The sequence below is a fragment of the Cibotium barometz genome, chromosome 31 (genome assembly GCF_041138505.1).
Source record: "Cibotium barometz isolate CiBa-2024 chromosome 31, ASM4113850v1, whole genome shotgun sequence".
Taxonomy (NCBI): Eukaryota; Viridiplantae; Streptophyta; class Polypodiopsida; order Cyatheales; family Cibotiaceae; genus Cibotium; species Cibotium barometz.
Window position 1 is genome coordinate 9,352,246 of NC_141076.1, and position 16,119 is coordinate 9,368,364.

The 16,119-nt window shown below is 40.6% G+C and overlaps 2 protein-coding genes and 1 pseudogene across 2 annotated transcripts; all 3 read right to left on the bottom strand.

Annotated features, from left to right (window-relative positions):
• Nucleotides 1-12,906: 12,906 nt before the first annotated feature.
• Nucleotides 12,907-13,386, bottom strand: LOC147620485 (pentatricopeptide repeat-containing protein At1g06140, mitochondrial-like). The gene has a single exon (XM_086825320.1). The coding sequence runs from the start codon at nt 13,384-13,386 to the stop codon at nt 12,907-12,909; it is 480 nt and encodes a 159-aa protein (XP_086681446.1).
• Nucleotides 13,387-13,410: 24 nt separating this feature from the next.
• LOC147620486 (pentatricopeptide repeat-containing protein At2g34400 pseudogene) lies at nt 13,411-14,043 on the bottom strand (annotated as a pseudogene).
• A 28-nt stretch (nt 14,044-14,071) lies between these two features.
• On the bottom strand, nt 14,072-14,641 carry LOC147620487 (pentatricopeptide repeat-containing protein At4g18520, chloroplastic-like). The gene has a single exon (XM_086825322.1). The coding sequence runs from the start codon at nt 14,639-14,641 to the stop codon at nt 14,072-14,074; it is 570 nt and encodes a 189-aa protein (XP_086681448.1).
• Between the last annotated feature and the right edge of the window lie 1,478 nt (nt 14,642-16,119).

The window sequence follows — 16,119 nt, forward strand, 5'->3', positions numbered from 1 at the left end:
AAAGGTCCTAATCGCCATAAAGAAGGTGCAGCTGTTTAGAGAGAGTTCACATGCATCCCAAATATTTCTCAAAGGCTTCTAGAATGTTCTTCTTTCTCAAAGGTTTTTCCATGCAGATCAAAGGTCTATTCACATTGATTGAATCTCCCTTTCGAGAGAAGCTAATCATGCTTTCTTAAGAAAGTACGTGTCACTTTTTGTCAATATCTCTCATGCTCTACACAAGGCATGCAACTCATAGTGGGAGATCTCTCTCTCTCTCTCTCTCGCCATTGTTCATGGTGATGGACTACTCAGACCAATGTTGCCTTGGGCTTTTTCTCCTCTAGCTGCACAGACACCGAGACCACATCCTACGCTCCAACAAACAGGGGGGACATATCCGAGACACAGGCCAGCGCACCCTTACCGACTTCTTCAGAGTAGCACCCACCCTGCGCACCATTGACCACGAGTCGACTGGGCCCACACAACCACCACGAGGAGTCACCCTAGACAAAGCTGGAGAGCTATGTAGAGCACAGCGTCCACGACCCACTGGCCAACCGAGACATTATCAGAGGATACAGGTAATATTGGCATGACATCATGCGGCACAACCTCGGCGCTTTAGCCTGCCTATACTAGATCGACCTATGCGAGACATTATGGGATGAGTCTATCTCAATTGTTTCCCATAGCCTACCATTTTTCCAGTTCCACACTTTTATCAAATATGCCTTTTTCTGGTAGTTGTATCATGCCACTAATTCCTCTTTGGCCACATGTTATAGCTAGTTGTTTTTCAGTTTATGCTTTTCATTTTCTACTCGGGACATTTAGCTTCCTTGAGTTTTGGATGTATTGGTACTTTTTGTCTCATAGGCCACTTTGGCCTCTTGTAAACGTTAATCTCTCTCTCATGAGGAGAGCAATAACACTGTGAGGAGGCATGCTATGTCTCAAAGGCTAGCCAGTGTCTCTATGTCTTGATCTTTAAAAGAAGGTGAAGAGCGGACCAGGCTTGCCTTTTGTGACAAGTGACCATAGGCTTCAAAAGTGACAAGAATGCCTTCAACTTTACACGTTGACCTTCTAGTAGTGTGTTTTTTGATCACCTTCTGTAATTTTTGCATGTATTTAACAATCAAAACTTCCCAAAAACAAGCACGATGACTGTTCAAAATTTAACTTGGGAGGGGATGATGAGGGGAGCACAAGCATGAGCAAAGGGGAGGGGGATTTTTTGTATCTTCCTCCTTATTATGGTCATGCGTTCTTGCACACTATCGCAAAACACACACACATGTCTAGATTGGGCTAGCATCAAAAATATAAGTTTCCCACAAAAAAAAAAATGTGATTTAGGATAGATAAAATGATTTAGCTTACTTGCCTTGGATTATATACACAAGAAGTCAAAGATTTCTCTATAAGTGTGGTTAAATTTGAACGCATGACTTATGCATGTCACCATTTGAACGCATGACTTATGCATGCCACCATTTCTATCTGGACTCGTCCTCAATTTACAAGGTCCACCCTCGAGTCTAAAAGGCACGGTGCATTTAAGAGGGGGTTCAAGTGGGATCGACGACTGAGGGGGCTCGATTTTGGGCAAGGGCGATCCAGGCCGTTGGATCCCCGAAAGTAAACTAGGGCCACCCGATAGTAAACTAGGGCCCCAAAGTAAACTAGGGCTACCCCCCATAACAAAAGCATATATTAATATGGGCCGGATATACTAGCTAGTAGAAATTATAGCCTAATGGTAAGACTATGGCCTCCCTAGCGGCACGCCGTGGGTTTAAATCCTTTCTTCTACATTTTGAGACTTAGGCAAAAAAAATCTAAGTCCAAATGTGGGAACTGGAGTAAACTAGGCAATATAGCAAGCCCGAGTTTACTGCAGGGCATCCCTAGTCTACTTTGGGGCCCTAGTTCTTTTGTAAACTAGGGGAAGCGAAGCACGATATCACAAAAAAAACTCGGCCCGTGAAGTAAACTAGGATCCCTAGTTTACTTCACAAGCTGAGTGTGCGGACATCATAAAAAAACTCAGCCTGTGAAGTAAACTAGGATCCCTAGTTTACTTCACTTGCCAAGTTTTTTTCGGCCCTAGTTTACTTTTGGGCGATCCGACGGCCCATATTGCCCCCGCCCAAAATCGGGCCTCTCAACTATAGATCCCATGTCTTTTTCCTAGCTGTCGTCGTCCTTAGTTTACTTTTTATCCCTAGTTTATATTTTTCGACATCCATATCTTTTTGATTTACTTTCCTACCCACCTCCACCGTCAATCCCACTTGAACCCCCTCTTAAATGCATCGTGCCTTTTAGACCTGAGGAAGATCCACACCAAAATCAAGTCGTTTGACATTTTGAAGACAAAGAATCTAACTTCTAGAAGTCGTTGCCCTAGAAACTACCTTCCATAAAAGAATGAATACATTAATCTAACATGGCTAGGCTTATATTATTATTAGTATTATAAGTATTTGGTATTATAAGTTAAATAGTTAGCTAGGCTAGTTAGTATTATAAGTTAGATAGTTAGCTAATATTATAAGTTAGGCTTAGTTAGAACTTAGTAGTGACTAGATTAGTTAGTAAGCAAAACATAAAAGAGAAGGTAAAACATACAAGAATTTTGCACGAAGAGAAAAAGTGACAAAGAGGAAGGCACATAAAGAGGAGGAGACATTGGTGCATGAACAGGACCTGAGAAGGTAAGGAAAGGCTTTACAACTTATCTAACCCTTTTTAAAGGAGACATTGGCACATGAAGAGGAGGAGAAGAAAAGGCTTTACAACTTATCTAACCCTTTTTAAAGCGAGCCTTTTAGTAGAGGAAAAATAAAAGAAAGGTGCATGAAGAGCACGGCTAGTGCCTTGCTGTACGTACTCTTCACTATTGAGATATTACAAGATCAACTAGTACGGATATGGGTGACATGCGCTAGGATGACAGCTCCGCACTTACGCCACTTGCATGGTTGGTGAGATTATGGGCGATATACTGCCAGTGGTTTACACGCTGTGTGACAGCCATTTTGGTTCATTAGAGTTATGGCATGGTTAACATCAGCTCATGTAATCAAGTTCAGCCTATGGACTAACCATTATGTGCTATAGTAGGAGAGTACTTTCCCTTATAGTATGTAATCTTATCTTTATGTTATGGTTATAGAGAAGAGAGGAGAACAAAATAAAATTCATCCATCTATCTCTTTTGTGTGCTTGTCTACTCGTGCGTGTGTGTGTGTGTGTGTTGCTATTTAAGGTGATAAGAAGGGCCTGAAGCTTCTAGAAGAAAATGTCACTCCTCAACAGGTGCATGCTTTTAAGTTGTGGCATGTGAGAGCCAACAAAATGATGCATTGGATGTTTGTTAGTATGTGTCATATGCTATGATTGGTTATATACAAGATGCAGTGACACCTAAGGATACATGGAATACCTTGGTTATGCTGTATAGCACAACTACAAAAGACAAGGACGTGAATTTAAAGCAAGATTTGCATAATGTGCAAAGGAATACGATGAGTATTAGTGATTACTCATTAAAAGTTAAAGTAATTATAGATGTCCTGAGCTCTATTGGAGCTCTTATTAATGATGAATGACTTGATGTCAGTCACATTAAATGGGCTTGGCAAAGGGTATGACCAATGTGCTTGACATCTATCTAAACTTGGGAAACTTTCCAAACTTGGAGGATTTTATAACCCTTCTTATCATTGAGGAGATGAATGCCATGAGTAAATAATCTTCTGAAAATATGCATGAGCATGCCTTCTATACAAACACAAGTAGAGGTAGAGGCAGATCATCATCTAGAGGACAAGGTGCAGGCCGTTTCAGAAAAAGAAATCATGAGCAGCAACAAACAAGAATCTAATGTACAGATAGGAAGAAGAGGCCACTCTAGAGGCCGGGGAAGCCACTCTAGAGGTAGAGGGAGTCAGATAGGTCAAGGTGGATGGCAAAGAAATTAGAATGAAAATAACACATATTGCTACTATTGTGTAAAACTAGGTTATATATCAAAGAAGTGTTATAAAACGTAGCAGGGGAAGCCATAGAGATCGAGGTGGATGGCAAAGAAATCTCAGTGAAAATATCATGTATTGCTATTATTGTGGAAAACTAGAACATATATCAAAAGAATGTTATAAAAAGTAGAATGTCATAAAAAGTTAGAAGATGTAAAACGAAACTATGCATCGTCAAAAGCAAGCAAGTTGAAGGTAAAAGTGAGTAGCTTTTTATAATGTGATATAAGCTTAGTCCTATCACTACAAATGCAAGGAACCCTAGAGATGTAGGGTATGGTGATTCGGTTGCTTCTGACCACATGACTAGTCATGGAGAGTGAATTAGAGATTCAAAAAATGAAAAAACCAAGGTATGTGGAAACATGTGATGATACTACATATTATATTGTGCATGTTGGTAAGATGCGGCTACTATCAAGATGGCAAAATGGAGTACGTGGTTGATGTACTTCATGTTTCAAATATTATAAAGAACCTAGTTTTAGTTAGCCAAATGGTTGCGCAAGGTGTGCAAGTGAGGTTTAATCCTCACGGATGTTATGTAGAAAATTTCAATAACCACTAGCACGTGGTTACAAAGGGTAAAACATTAGAAGGATAATTACATTAGAATGATAATTCCATTAGATGTAAATATGAATGAAGTGAATGCTATGATGTTTGCATATGGTACATGTGTGATTGTAGACATTAAATTTTAGCATAAACATATTCGTCATGTCAATATTCAATGGCTAAAAAATATGCAAGCCCAAAGCATCATTATAGGTTTACCGAAGTTCAAAGTGGATGGAATGCACAAATCATGTGAAGCATGCCCATTGGAAAAATAGCATAAGCATGCATTTCCACATGATAAAAACATGAGTTAACGACCATTGAATGATGTAGTGCATTCTGACATTTAGGCACCATCAAAGACGGCATCAATTTGAGGATGCCACTATTATGTATCTTTCATTGATGAGACCACACTAGGAAGGTGTGGGTTTACTTCATGAAAGAAGTGAAGTGTTTATGCACTTTCATGGCTTTAAGGCAATGGTTTAGAAAGATAAAGGCATGTACATAAAATGCTTGAGATCAAATGGTGGGGGATAATAATTCTTGAATAAATTCAATGATTATCTAAGAGAGCACAAGATAAAGAGGTACTTCACATGTAGGTACAACCCATAGCAAAATGGGATTGCAAAAAGAAAAAACAAACATATTGCAAAAGTTGCCTATGCATTGATGAATGAGAAAGGAAGCTTGAAGTAGACAAGGGATTAATATTTGCGAGGATGAAACCTTACATAGACAACTTGTGGGAAAACTCATTTATCTCACAATTACAAGGCCATATATTGCTCATGTAGTTGGAGTGGTAAGCTAATTTATGCAAAGCCCAAGAAAACCATGCATGGATGTAGTGAGAAGAATCTTGAGATATGACAAAAGCATAATGAATCATAGACTTCATTATTGGTGAAAATATGAGTTTAAACTTCACACATTTTGTGATGCAGATTAGGTAGGTGATCCATCAACAATAAGAAGCACCACATGCATGTGTTGCTCAATTGGGAGTGGTTTGATTTCTTAGACATCAAAGGAAACAATCTACAATAGCCTTGAGTACTACGGAAGCAAAACGTAGAGCTTTAGCACATGTAGCATGTGAAGTTGCATGGATGCAACAACTCTTAGCAAACTTGGAGATAACCTTGCAAGATCCACTACCTATATGTAATGATAGCACGAGTTTCATTCAGTTAGAAAAGAATCCGGTGTTTCATGCTCATACAAAGCAAACTTAGAGATAACCTTGCAAGAGCCACTACCTATATGTAATGATAACACGAGTTTCATTTAGTTAGAAAAGAATCCGGTGTTTCATGCTCATACAAAGCACATTGAGGTACACTATCACTTTGTCAGAGAAAAAGTGCTACAAGGTCAAGTTGATCTAAGATTTGTGAAGACTAAAGATCAAATTACAGATTTCTTCACCAAAGCATTGGCAAGAGAGAGGATTTAAAAGTTTCAATGACTACTTGGATTTGAAGACATGAACATTACCTCAACTTGAGCTTGAGGGGGAGTGTTGAAGAATGCAAGCTCAAGAAAAGCTAGAAGGCATATATAGGAACAAGATCTTACTTAGAGATATTTGTTATAGATTGATAATTAACAAAAAACAATTAGAGAAAAGCATGTTTTGTTTTTATTTTTAGAAGAAAGCAATTTTCTCTCAAGATCTTGTATATATAGGTTTGCTAGCGCATAATAAAGTGTGCAAGAAAATTGTTCAAGTCACTTTCTCACACAAATATCATTTCATGTATATGCTTGTTCATGTCAAGAACTTTTTTGCTCTGTAGTAGCAAGGAACCATAGTGCTAGTGGTTAGACTGCTTATCTTGGATCATGGAATTCCCTATTAGAGAGGGTAAAGAGACCAAGAGGTGTGTCAATCTCTCTTGTTTGAGCCCTTCCAAAAGGTAAAGGTTAAGCTAGAAATATTGAACCACCTTCTTCTCCAATCATGCTCAATCACACTCTCACTCAAGCAAGCAAGCATGCACACTCAACACACTCCATCCACACACACAAGCATGCATTCTATAATCAAGCAAGTAAGAAGGTAAGAGATTAAGAGAAGAATAAAGCTTTGCACTTGAGAAATGATTGAATTTTCCCATTCACATTAAATATTGTTGAATATATACAATAGAGCTTTGCCCAATTCCTATCTCTACCCATATATACAAGGCATGTGGATGGCTTTTGATACATCTATTGGTTAACATGGTTTTGCTTGCCCGACCTATCACATAAGGTGCTTTACTGTCTTACCCATGCAAACATGCACTTATCTTTTGTAAGAAGACGACGTTGGAACATTCCCAGATATCCAATGCAATCATAGTAAAGAAAGTGCATTTACTCTTTTTGGTAAAGAATCTATGCTTTCTCTCAGAATCTATGCTTTTTGGTAAAGAATCTATGCTTTCTCTCAGAATCTCCAAAACTTTATGAACATGCTTCTCATATTCGGTAGCATTCTTTGAATAAACCAGAATGTCATCAAAGTACACAAGAAAAAAATCATCTAAATATTTCTTGAAGATTTCTTGCATCATTAGTAGTTGACTAAAAGTCGCAGGAGCATTCATAAGACCAAAGGGCATTACGATGAATTTTTGTCCATACTGGTATTGAAGGTGATCTTTGGAATATTCTGCTCCTTAATTCTGATCTGATAGTACCTTCAATCTTTGTGAATATCTGAGCACCAAAATCTCATCTATCCTCGGGAGTGGATATTTATTTTTTATTGGAAACTTATGCAATTCTCGGTAATCAATGCATAACCTTAACGTACCATCTTTCTTTTTCTAAAAAAGCACAAGATCACCCTAAGGAGATACACTAGGCTAGATAAAATTCTATTCCAAGAGCTATCTCAATTGTTCTTTGAGTTCAATGGCCTCCGAAATAGACATCTTATAGGCCCTCTTTACAACAGGATGTGCTCCTGGCATCAGCTCAATTTTGTGATCCACTTCATGACTGTATCAAGTGGCATAGATGATCTCCTCTACGTCGCGAGTGGGCCAAAAATTGGATTCTTGCACTTATGCATAGCATTTTCTCCATTGATTTGTAAAATTATACTTAATTTTAATTTTAAATCTTGTACTTGATTTTAGAGAAATAAATGCCCAGAAGGTGAGGGGATTGAGAGGAATTTATGGCTTAGTTGGGATGAAAAGGGGCTTGCTATCATTGCATTGGGATACAACTACATCCACCACATTGTATCACATGCTCACTCAAAAGATGCATGGGATGAGCTTGACAAGATATTTGGTGCTAAAAAAAGGAACTTGAAAAAAAGAAATTATTTGGTGCTAAAAAAAGATCCTTTCATAGCCAACTTCTAAGTCACCTCTGATGTTGTGTTGAATTACAAGTGTATATAATAGTGCAAAAATTCAAGCTAACATGACAGTAAGACTCTCAACCGCAACATCGACTTTGCCAGTTCAAAGATTCATAGTAATCAAAAGCAACGAGATACAATAGCTCGCCCATTTGACCCAAGAAAAGGATGTCATAGCCATATGCTTGAAGAGTATGACTTTGGACAAGTTTAGCCCATTGGTGGAGAACTTGTCGGACCCAACACTTGAAGGGATAGAAGCAACTCAACTCAAAGAGAAAAAGAGGATCAGGATAAGAAAAGGACAATCTATAGCAATAGAGGAGAAGAGGATATGGACAAGAAAAGGAAAATCTACATTAACAGAGGAGAAGATGGACAAGGAGGACAACAAGGACCGAGACCAGGACCAAGGGTGAAGGTGAGTTGCCACTATTGTGGTAAAGTTGGTCACACGATGAAGGACTATTGGAATAAGAAAAGGGTTAAAGAGGCCAACATAATGGTGAAGAATGAAGACGGCACCAAAGCTTCCCAAGAAAGGAGCAATGCAGAGATTACGTTCTAAGCACACCTCCTCACATGTTATTGTATTCCCAACTCCCACCCCTATGTAAAATTTCAAGGCAATCTATATGGTGTCATAAAGGCAACTAGAGTGATCCACGAACGCATGCACCTTGGAATGTAGGCTCTAGCACATGATGGAGCTAGGAATTCATCACTCGAGGGGGAATGTAGAAAATCAAGTGATGCGGGGGCACATTGCGTGAGCAAGGGGAAGCATGCACCTTAGCTAGTTTGGATGGTTTGGTTCAAAGGTGAAAAGGTAAAAGCCAAAGGTCAAAAGGCAGACACATAGAAAGTGCAAGGAGGCATGTGTAGTGTGAGCATTTATGGACACATGAATGGCACAAGGGTGTACATATCTTGTGAGATGGAGCTTTATGAGAGCTATAAAATGATGTACTTCGTTCACTCTAATGGAATAAGTGTTTTTTTGTATCAAACTCATGCTCTCGTTTTAGTGCTTAAGTACTTGCTAAATTAATTAAGTTATTAATTTCTTGCTAAATTAATTAAGTTATTAAGTACTTGCTAAATTAGTTAAGTTATTAATTTCATCATTATGGCTTTGATTGTGTTTTAACGTCCTTAGCTTAGGTACTTGCTAAATTAGTTAAGTTATTAATTTCATCATTATGGCTTTGATTGTGTTTCAACCTCATTAGCATATGTATTTTGTCAACGTTGTGTTATCTATCATTTATAAAGGCATGATGGTCTTTGTTGCAATCTTGGATGGTGGTGTTGGTGTCAACATAATCACCAAGGATTGTTGGGAGATCTGAGAAAGCCCATCACTCATAGGCAATCTTGGATGGTGGTGTTGGTGTCAGCATAATTACCAAGGATTCTTAGGAGATCTGAGGAAGCCCATCACTCGTAGGCACCACACACTCGTAGGCACAAGCCTCGTGGTCAACCTTGCCGCCGATAGGAACACAACTAAACATTTGGGGGTACTTCATGATGTAAAGCCAACAATGAAGACAAAGACCACCCCCCAAATCTCAACCCTCAACAGCCCTTCAGGAGGGATGGTTACCTTACCTGCACCTATCAACATCCTAAGCCGCCTTGTCTTATGCTTACAACCATCACCTTAGGTAACCCCTAACACTCAACACTCCTCTCGCCTCACCGCATTGACCAACCCCTCAAACCATTATGGAAATCCAAAACCTTACCAACAATGAAGACAAAGACCACCCCCCAAATCTCAACCCTCAACAGCCCTTCAGGAGGGAGGTCACCAAAAAGAGGGTACCCAAGAGTACCCTGGCTAGCCAAGGGAAGTGTGATGCCCAAGCAAAGACCTAGTAGCCAGGAGGTCACCTAGGAGTGGGTACCCAAGAGTACCCTGGCTAGCCAAGGAAAGTGTGATGCCCAAGCAAAGACCTAGTAGCCACCATACCACAAGCCTCTGCAACCACACCATCAGCACCATACCAAACATGGAGTGGAGACTAAAAGCCATGTCTCTAATGCCAACCCCAAAGCTCAAGCAAAAATGGAGAGCAATGGGCTCCACCTTGACTCATATGCTAACACCACCTTTAGAGAAGTTGAAGGAGTCCATGGATGCCAAGCAATAAGAGAGTACCTTACCCACATCCATGTTCCCATCAAAGAAGAGCCATCCATGGTGCCAAACGCCCAAGAGTGCCATGCACACACTTCTGTAGGGAATCTCATCTAATCTAATGCTAATCTTGCTACTCTAAGAGAGAGAGAGAGAGAGAGAGAGAGAGAGAGAGAGAGAGTCCTAAACACGAGACTAAACACTCTCCTAATACACAAACTTATATCCAAATATAATACGCATAGACACACAACAACAAGAGAGAAGGAATAGAAAGCTCAAAAGATAATGTCAATGGAAAATAAACACTCTCCTAATACACAAGCTTATATCCAAATACAATACACATAGACACACAAGCAGCAAGAGAGAAGGAATATAAAGCTTAAAAGACAATGTCTCTAATGCCAACCCCAAAGCTTAAGCGAAAATGGAGAGCAATGGGCTCCACCTTGACTCATATGCTGACATCACCTTTAGAGAAGTTGAAGGAGTCCATGGATGCCAAGCAATAAGAGACAGTACCTTACCCACATCCATGTTCCCATCAAAGAAGAGCCATCCATGGTGCCAAACCCCCAAGAGTGCCATGCACACACTTCTGTAGGGAATCTCATCTAATCTAATGCTAATCTTGCTAATCTAAGAGAGAGAGAGTCCTAAACACGAGACTAAACACTCTCCTAATACACAAGCTTATATCCAAATATAATACGCATAGACACACAACAACAAGAGAGAAGGAATAGAAAGCTCAAAAGATAATGTCAATGGAAAATAAACACTCTCCTAATACACAAGCTTATATCCAAATACAATACACATAGACACACAAGCAGCAAGAGAGAAGGAATATAAAGCTTAATAGATAGTGTCTCTAATGCCAACCCCAAAGCTTAAGCGAAAATGGAGAGCAATGGGCTCCACCTTGACTCATATGCTGACACCACCTTTAGAGAAGTTGAAGGAGTCCATGGATGACAAGCAATAAGAGACAGTACCTTACCCACATCCATGTTCCCATCAAAGAAGAGCCATCCATGGTGCCAAACCCCCAAGAGTGCCATGCACACACTTCTGTAGGGAATCTCATCTAATCTAATGCCAATCTTGCTACTCTAAGAGAAAGAGAGTCCTAAACACGAGACTAAACACTCTCCTAATACACAAGCTTATATCCAAATATAATACACATAGACACACAACAACAAGAGAGAAGGAATAGAATGGTCAAAAGATAATGTCAATGGAAAATAAACACTCTCCTAATACACAAGCTTATATCCAAATACAATACACATAGACACACAATACACATAGACACACAAACAGCAAGAGAGAAGGAATATAAAGCTTAAAAGATAGTGTCAATGGAAAATTCCGTTGCATGATCCAAGATTGTGATAGTAAACAATATGAGCAAGAAGTTTCATAAAATTGACTTACATACAAGAAGCTATGTTCACACTTTGCTAGCCAAGACATTATAATAATCCTTGGATCTCAATCTAGCTCCATCTATCCTTATGAGGAGAAGGATGAGAAAAAGAGCACAAAAGACTGATTCTTTGTACGAGGAATATAAGAGGAGAGAGAGTATGAGTGATCTTTGATCATTGTTTGATGGAGATTAGGATGACATATGTTCACTTTATGAGGAGTGCATGGATGATTCATGTGCAATTGAAGTTGCACCTACCACACATGTCAAAGAAATGGATGATACTTGTGCATTGGATAACCTTGCTAGGGGGTATGTGCATGTTGAGTTCTTGGAGAATTCCATGGATATTGATTTCTTGGTATCTAGTTATGAGCATTTCCCACTATGCATGGTAGGAGGAGCCAAAAGATATGGATGAGGCTGGTGATCATGTATGTGTTGTTCATGGGAATGTATCTTGCAATGGACGATTCAAAGCTCCCATGGAAATAATGATACAAAGGAAGGAAAGAAGATCGCTTCCAAACGTGCACAACAAACAATAGAAGAAAATTTGCATTGGCACAAAAACAAAGGTAACCAAATGTTTCTCATGATCGTGTTGTCAACAGTCACTTGCGCTTCTTGCAACACCATAATTACATAAAGGAGTGTGCAAACATACCCTTCAGTATCCAATTTAATCATGTTGAGAGGTAGCTCCAACATGTGGCATGTGTGGTGCATTTGAATGGCTAAATCGCTAAGAGTTTAAAGCGTTAGCTAAGAGTTGAAGATGTTGGCGCTTTGGTCGCACAAACATACATGATATTGATAATCTGCTCAAGTTTTTTCCATCTTCTATTCCTAGCTTGAGCACATCGATTGGAACAGCTGGAAAGCACTTCTTCAATTGATTGAAGTCCAAAAAACCCAGCATAGAGCTCCATTACCCAGTAGAAAGCACCTGGAGTATCCTCTTGTTCCATAAAATAAGTGATAAGTGTTTGGGCTCCAAATTTTCTTAAGAATGGCTCCGAATTTCCTTCGAGTGATTGCCATACTTAGCAACAAAAAAGCATCCAAAGCTTGTCTCGCATCCTATCCAACCACTTCGGGGATAAGTTCTTCTTCTCTATGAGCATTTCTCCTATGCCAAAAAGGTGCACAAGAGTCCATCTTCTGAAGTGTACCATGCACCTGCCCTTCACTAAGGTAAATGGTGCTCCCTGCATTTAATTTGTCGTGACAGGCCTCAGGCTCCCTGTAAATGGTTGTATTCAAGAACCCGGATCTCTTCAAAGCCCTCCTAACATAGGCTCTGCAGAGACGAGATGCTCATATGGGTATGTCACTTGTGTGCATCGTCTTACCCACCACCTGCTGCTGCATAAAGATTTGAGAGCGTTATGTAAGATGCTGCATTTTCTGGATCAAGCTCGAAGATATGAGTTGCAATGCGTGCTCCGCGCTCCACATCTCCATGTACTCTGCAGGCGCCCAGCAAGCATGACCATGCCATAGCTTTCTTTTCAATTGATGTACTGTTAATCAAACTCTCTGCAGCATCCAAGTGTCCTGCACGGCCAAGAAGGTCAATCATAGACAAGCAATGCTCCAGTGTGTGTGGTAACCCTTTGTCTTGACTCACAGACACAATGCAGTGCATGCCATCAACAATTTGCCCCGTATGGCTGCATGCAGTAAGAATGCTTCGGAAGGTAACTTCATTTGGCATGATGTTCTCACATTGCATCTGCTGAAATAAATTGATGGCCTCTTTGTCACACTCATTATGAGCATATGAGGCAATCATGGCACTCCAAGTAACCATATTTCGATCAGGCATGTCTCTAAATACTGTCCTAGCATTTTAAAAACTGCCACACTTTCCATACATATCGATAAGGGCTGTCCCCACGGTGGTGTCACCCTCATATCCATTTTCAACAATGGCAGCGTGAAGCTGTTGCCCCTTGTCTAGGGCTGTCGACCTGCCACATGCATCAAGCGTACAGACAAAGACAGCCTCATCTGGTTCAATGCCTGCAAGCTGCATTTGATGAAAAAATCTCAAGGTGTCCTTGTCATGCCCGTGCTGCACGCACACTGCAATAATGGCACACCAAGAGATCATGTCCCGATGGATCATTTTGCCAAACCATTTCTTTCCATCATCCAGACTCCCACATTTTCCATACATCTTGATGATGGCAGTTCCCAAAATGACGTCACCATCACAGTCACCACCCACAATGATGGAGTGTATCCTTCGTCCATCTTCTAGGGATTCTAGGCTGTTGCAGGCATTAAGAACAGAAATATGGGTGGCTCGGTCTGGGCCAAAACCTTCAAGCTGCATCTGATGGAAGAAAGCCAAGGCTTCCTTGCTATGTCCATTTAGCACACATACTGTGACAATGGAATTCCAGCTTACTAAGTTTTTCTCTGGAATTCGACCGAAAACACCTATTGCTCTGTCAAGGCTGCCACACTTGCCATACATGTTGACAAGGGAAGTCCCTACAACAAAATCAGTGATCACCTTCATACCCATTCTCCAGAATGGCAACGTGAACTTTCTGCCCCTCTTTCAAGGCTCTCAGGCTTGCACAAGCATCAAGAGCACAAACACATGCGATTTGGTCTGGTATGATGCAGGCATGCTGCATCTGTTGATAAAGTTCCCATGCCTCATGGCCATGCTCATTGCGGGTGCATGTGGCAATCATGGAGCTCCATGCGACCGCATCCCACTGGGACATTCCATCGAAGACACTCCTTGCATCATGTAGAACCCCACACTGACCATACATCTTTATTGTTGCAGTTCCCACCACTAGGTTTCCCTCACATTCAGATTCAACAACGGCAGCATAAATTTTTTGACCCATCTCTAGGCATGCATCAAGAATGGAAACATAGGTGACTTCATTCAGCTTAAATCCCTTCACCTGCATTTGGGTGAAGACATCCAAGGCTTCCTTGGCATTCCCACACTTAACACATGCATTGATGAAGATATTCCATGAATGAGAATTCAGCTTAGGTATGTTGCAGAAGGCTTCTTTTGCTTCCTGAAGGCTACCACACGTGCCATACATATGAACAATGCAGTTTCCAAGCAAGGTATTACGGGCATATTTACACCTACTAATAAAAGCATGGAGAAGTCTACCTTGTTGGAGATCCTTTGCTTTACCGCAGTGCTTCAACAGAGAGGCCAATGCTTGAAGGCTTATGGTTCCTTGTTGCAGTTCATGCAGGCTTTGGGATGCACCTGCAAAGACCTTCTGTTTTTGCTCATCCTGTGGCGCTGCGGATATCTCTGCGAGGGAGCGTGGCTGATTCCTGCTTCTGGGTCTGCACAGAACCTCCGGTGGAATATGCCCGCATCGCACAGGGAGAGAAGCAGGTCTCCCGAAGCATTAACGCATTCTACTGGCGACGCATCACGGCAATAAATTTATTTGAACCCTTCTTGTTTGAAAAGCAAAGTATTTACTTTTTGATTTGGGCCTACAATCAGTGAAAAAAGAAATTCGGTTAATTAGTTGATGCTTTTTTCTCTTTTTTTTGGGTTACCTTTGAGCAGAACAGTAGAGAGCCAAAAATAAAAATAAATAAAAAATCCCAATTAGCAACAGAACAAAATGTGACCCTTTATAATCCAAGCGTACCCTATTCACAAAAACCGTCATCATGCTCTTGCACTATTTCCCCAACCAAAGTGGAGTCCTCATGGCTACATTGGGCCCTCCTAGAAAAAAAAACGAATATTCGTAGTTCCAGCACAAGTCCTATCATACGTTCAGAAACATTCAGTCGAGCCAATGGAGACACAGCCTTGTGGCAAGGTGTTGAAGTCACATGCAGGAGGTGTTGGGTTCAAAACATACTGGCTGTTGACAGCAGCACGAAGGCACACAAGCACAAAAGATCCCAAAAAAAAGAAACATTTAATCGACTTGATAGCTTCTCAAAGAAGCATAAATCTAAAAATAGGTAAATAGCTGTGTCTTCTTTTTTAATCATGTGCTCCTCCTCCTCTCATGCTGCATCGCCTTTCTATCCCTCTTGCAACAATCCCTCGTTGTAAGATCGAATAGTAGGTAGTTAAAAATACTCTCTCTCTCTCTCTCTCTCTCTCTCTCTCTCTCTCTCTCTCTCTCTCTCTCTCTCTCTCTCTCTCTCTCTCGCGCGCGCGCGCGCGCACGTGCACGCTTATTGTCTCGTCCTCTCGACAGGATCTCCCTCCCCCTCTTGAATGGTTGGCCAAGCCAATGCCGCCCTCTTCGATGGTTTTAAGAGGCAGCCTTTAAACTTTAGCACAGATTCAGGCTATGATTTGCAGTGTGCATGTTGTTTTGGTTGGTTTGGTAAGGTAACTCAAGCATAGCTTTGGGCTAGGATTTGCAGTGTGCATGCTATTTTGGTAATGTATGCATAACCCATTGCCCATTATCTTGATTAATGGTTTTCCATGAAAAAGATGTGGATTTGATGGTGATTTGTGTGAGATTTAGTGTAGAATAGTTCTCTTTTTTGTTTTTGAAAAGAATGCTTTTTGCTTATTTTTTAG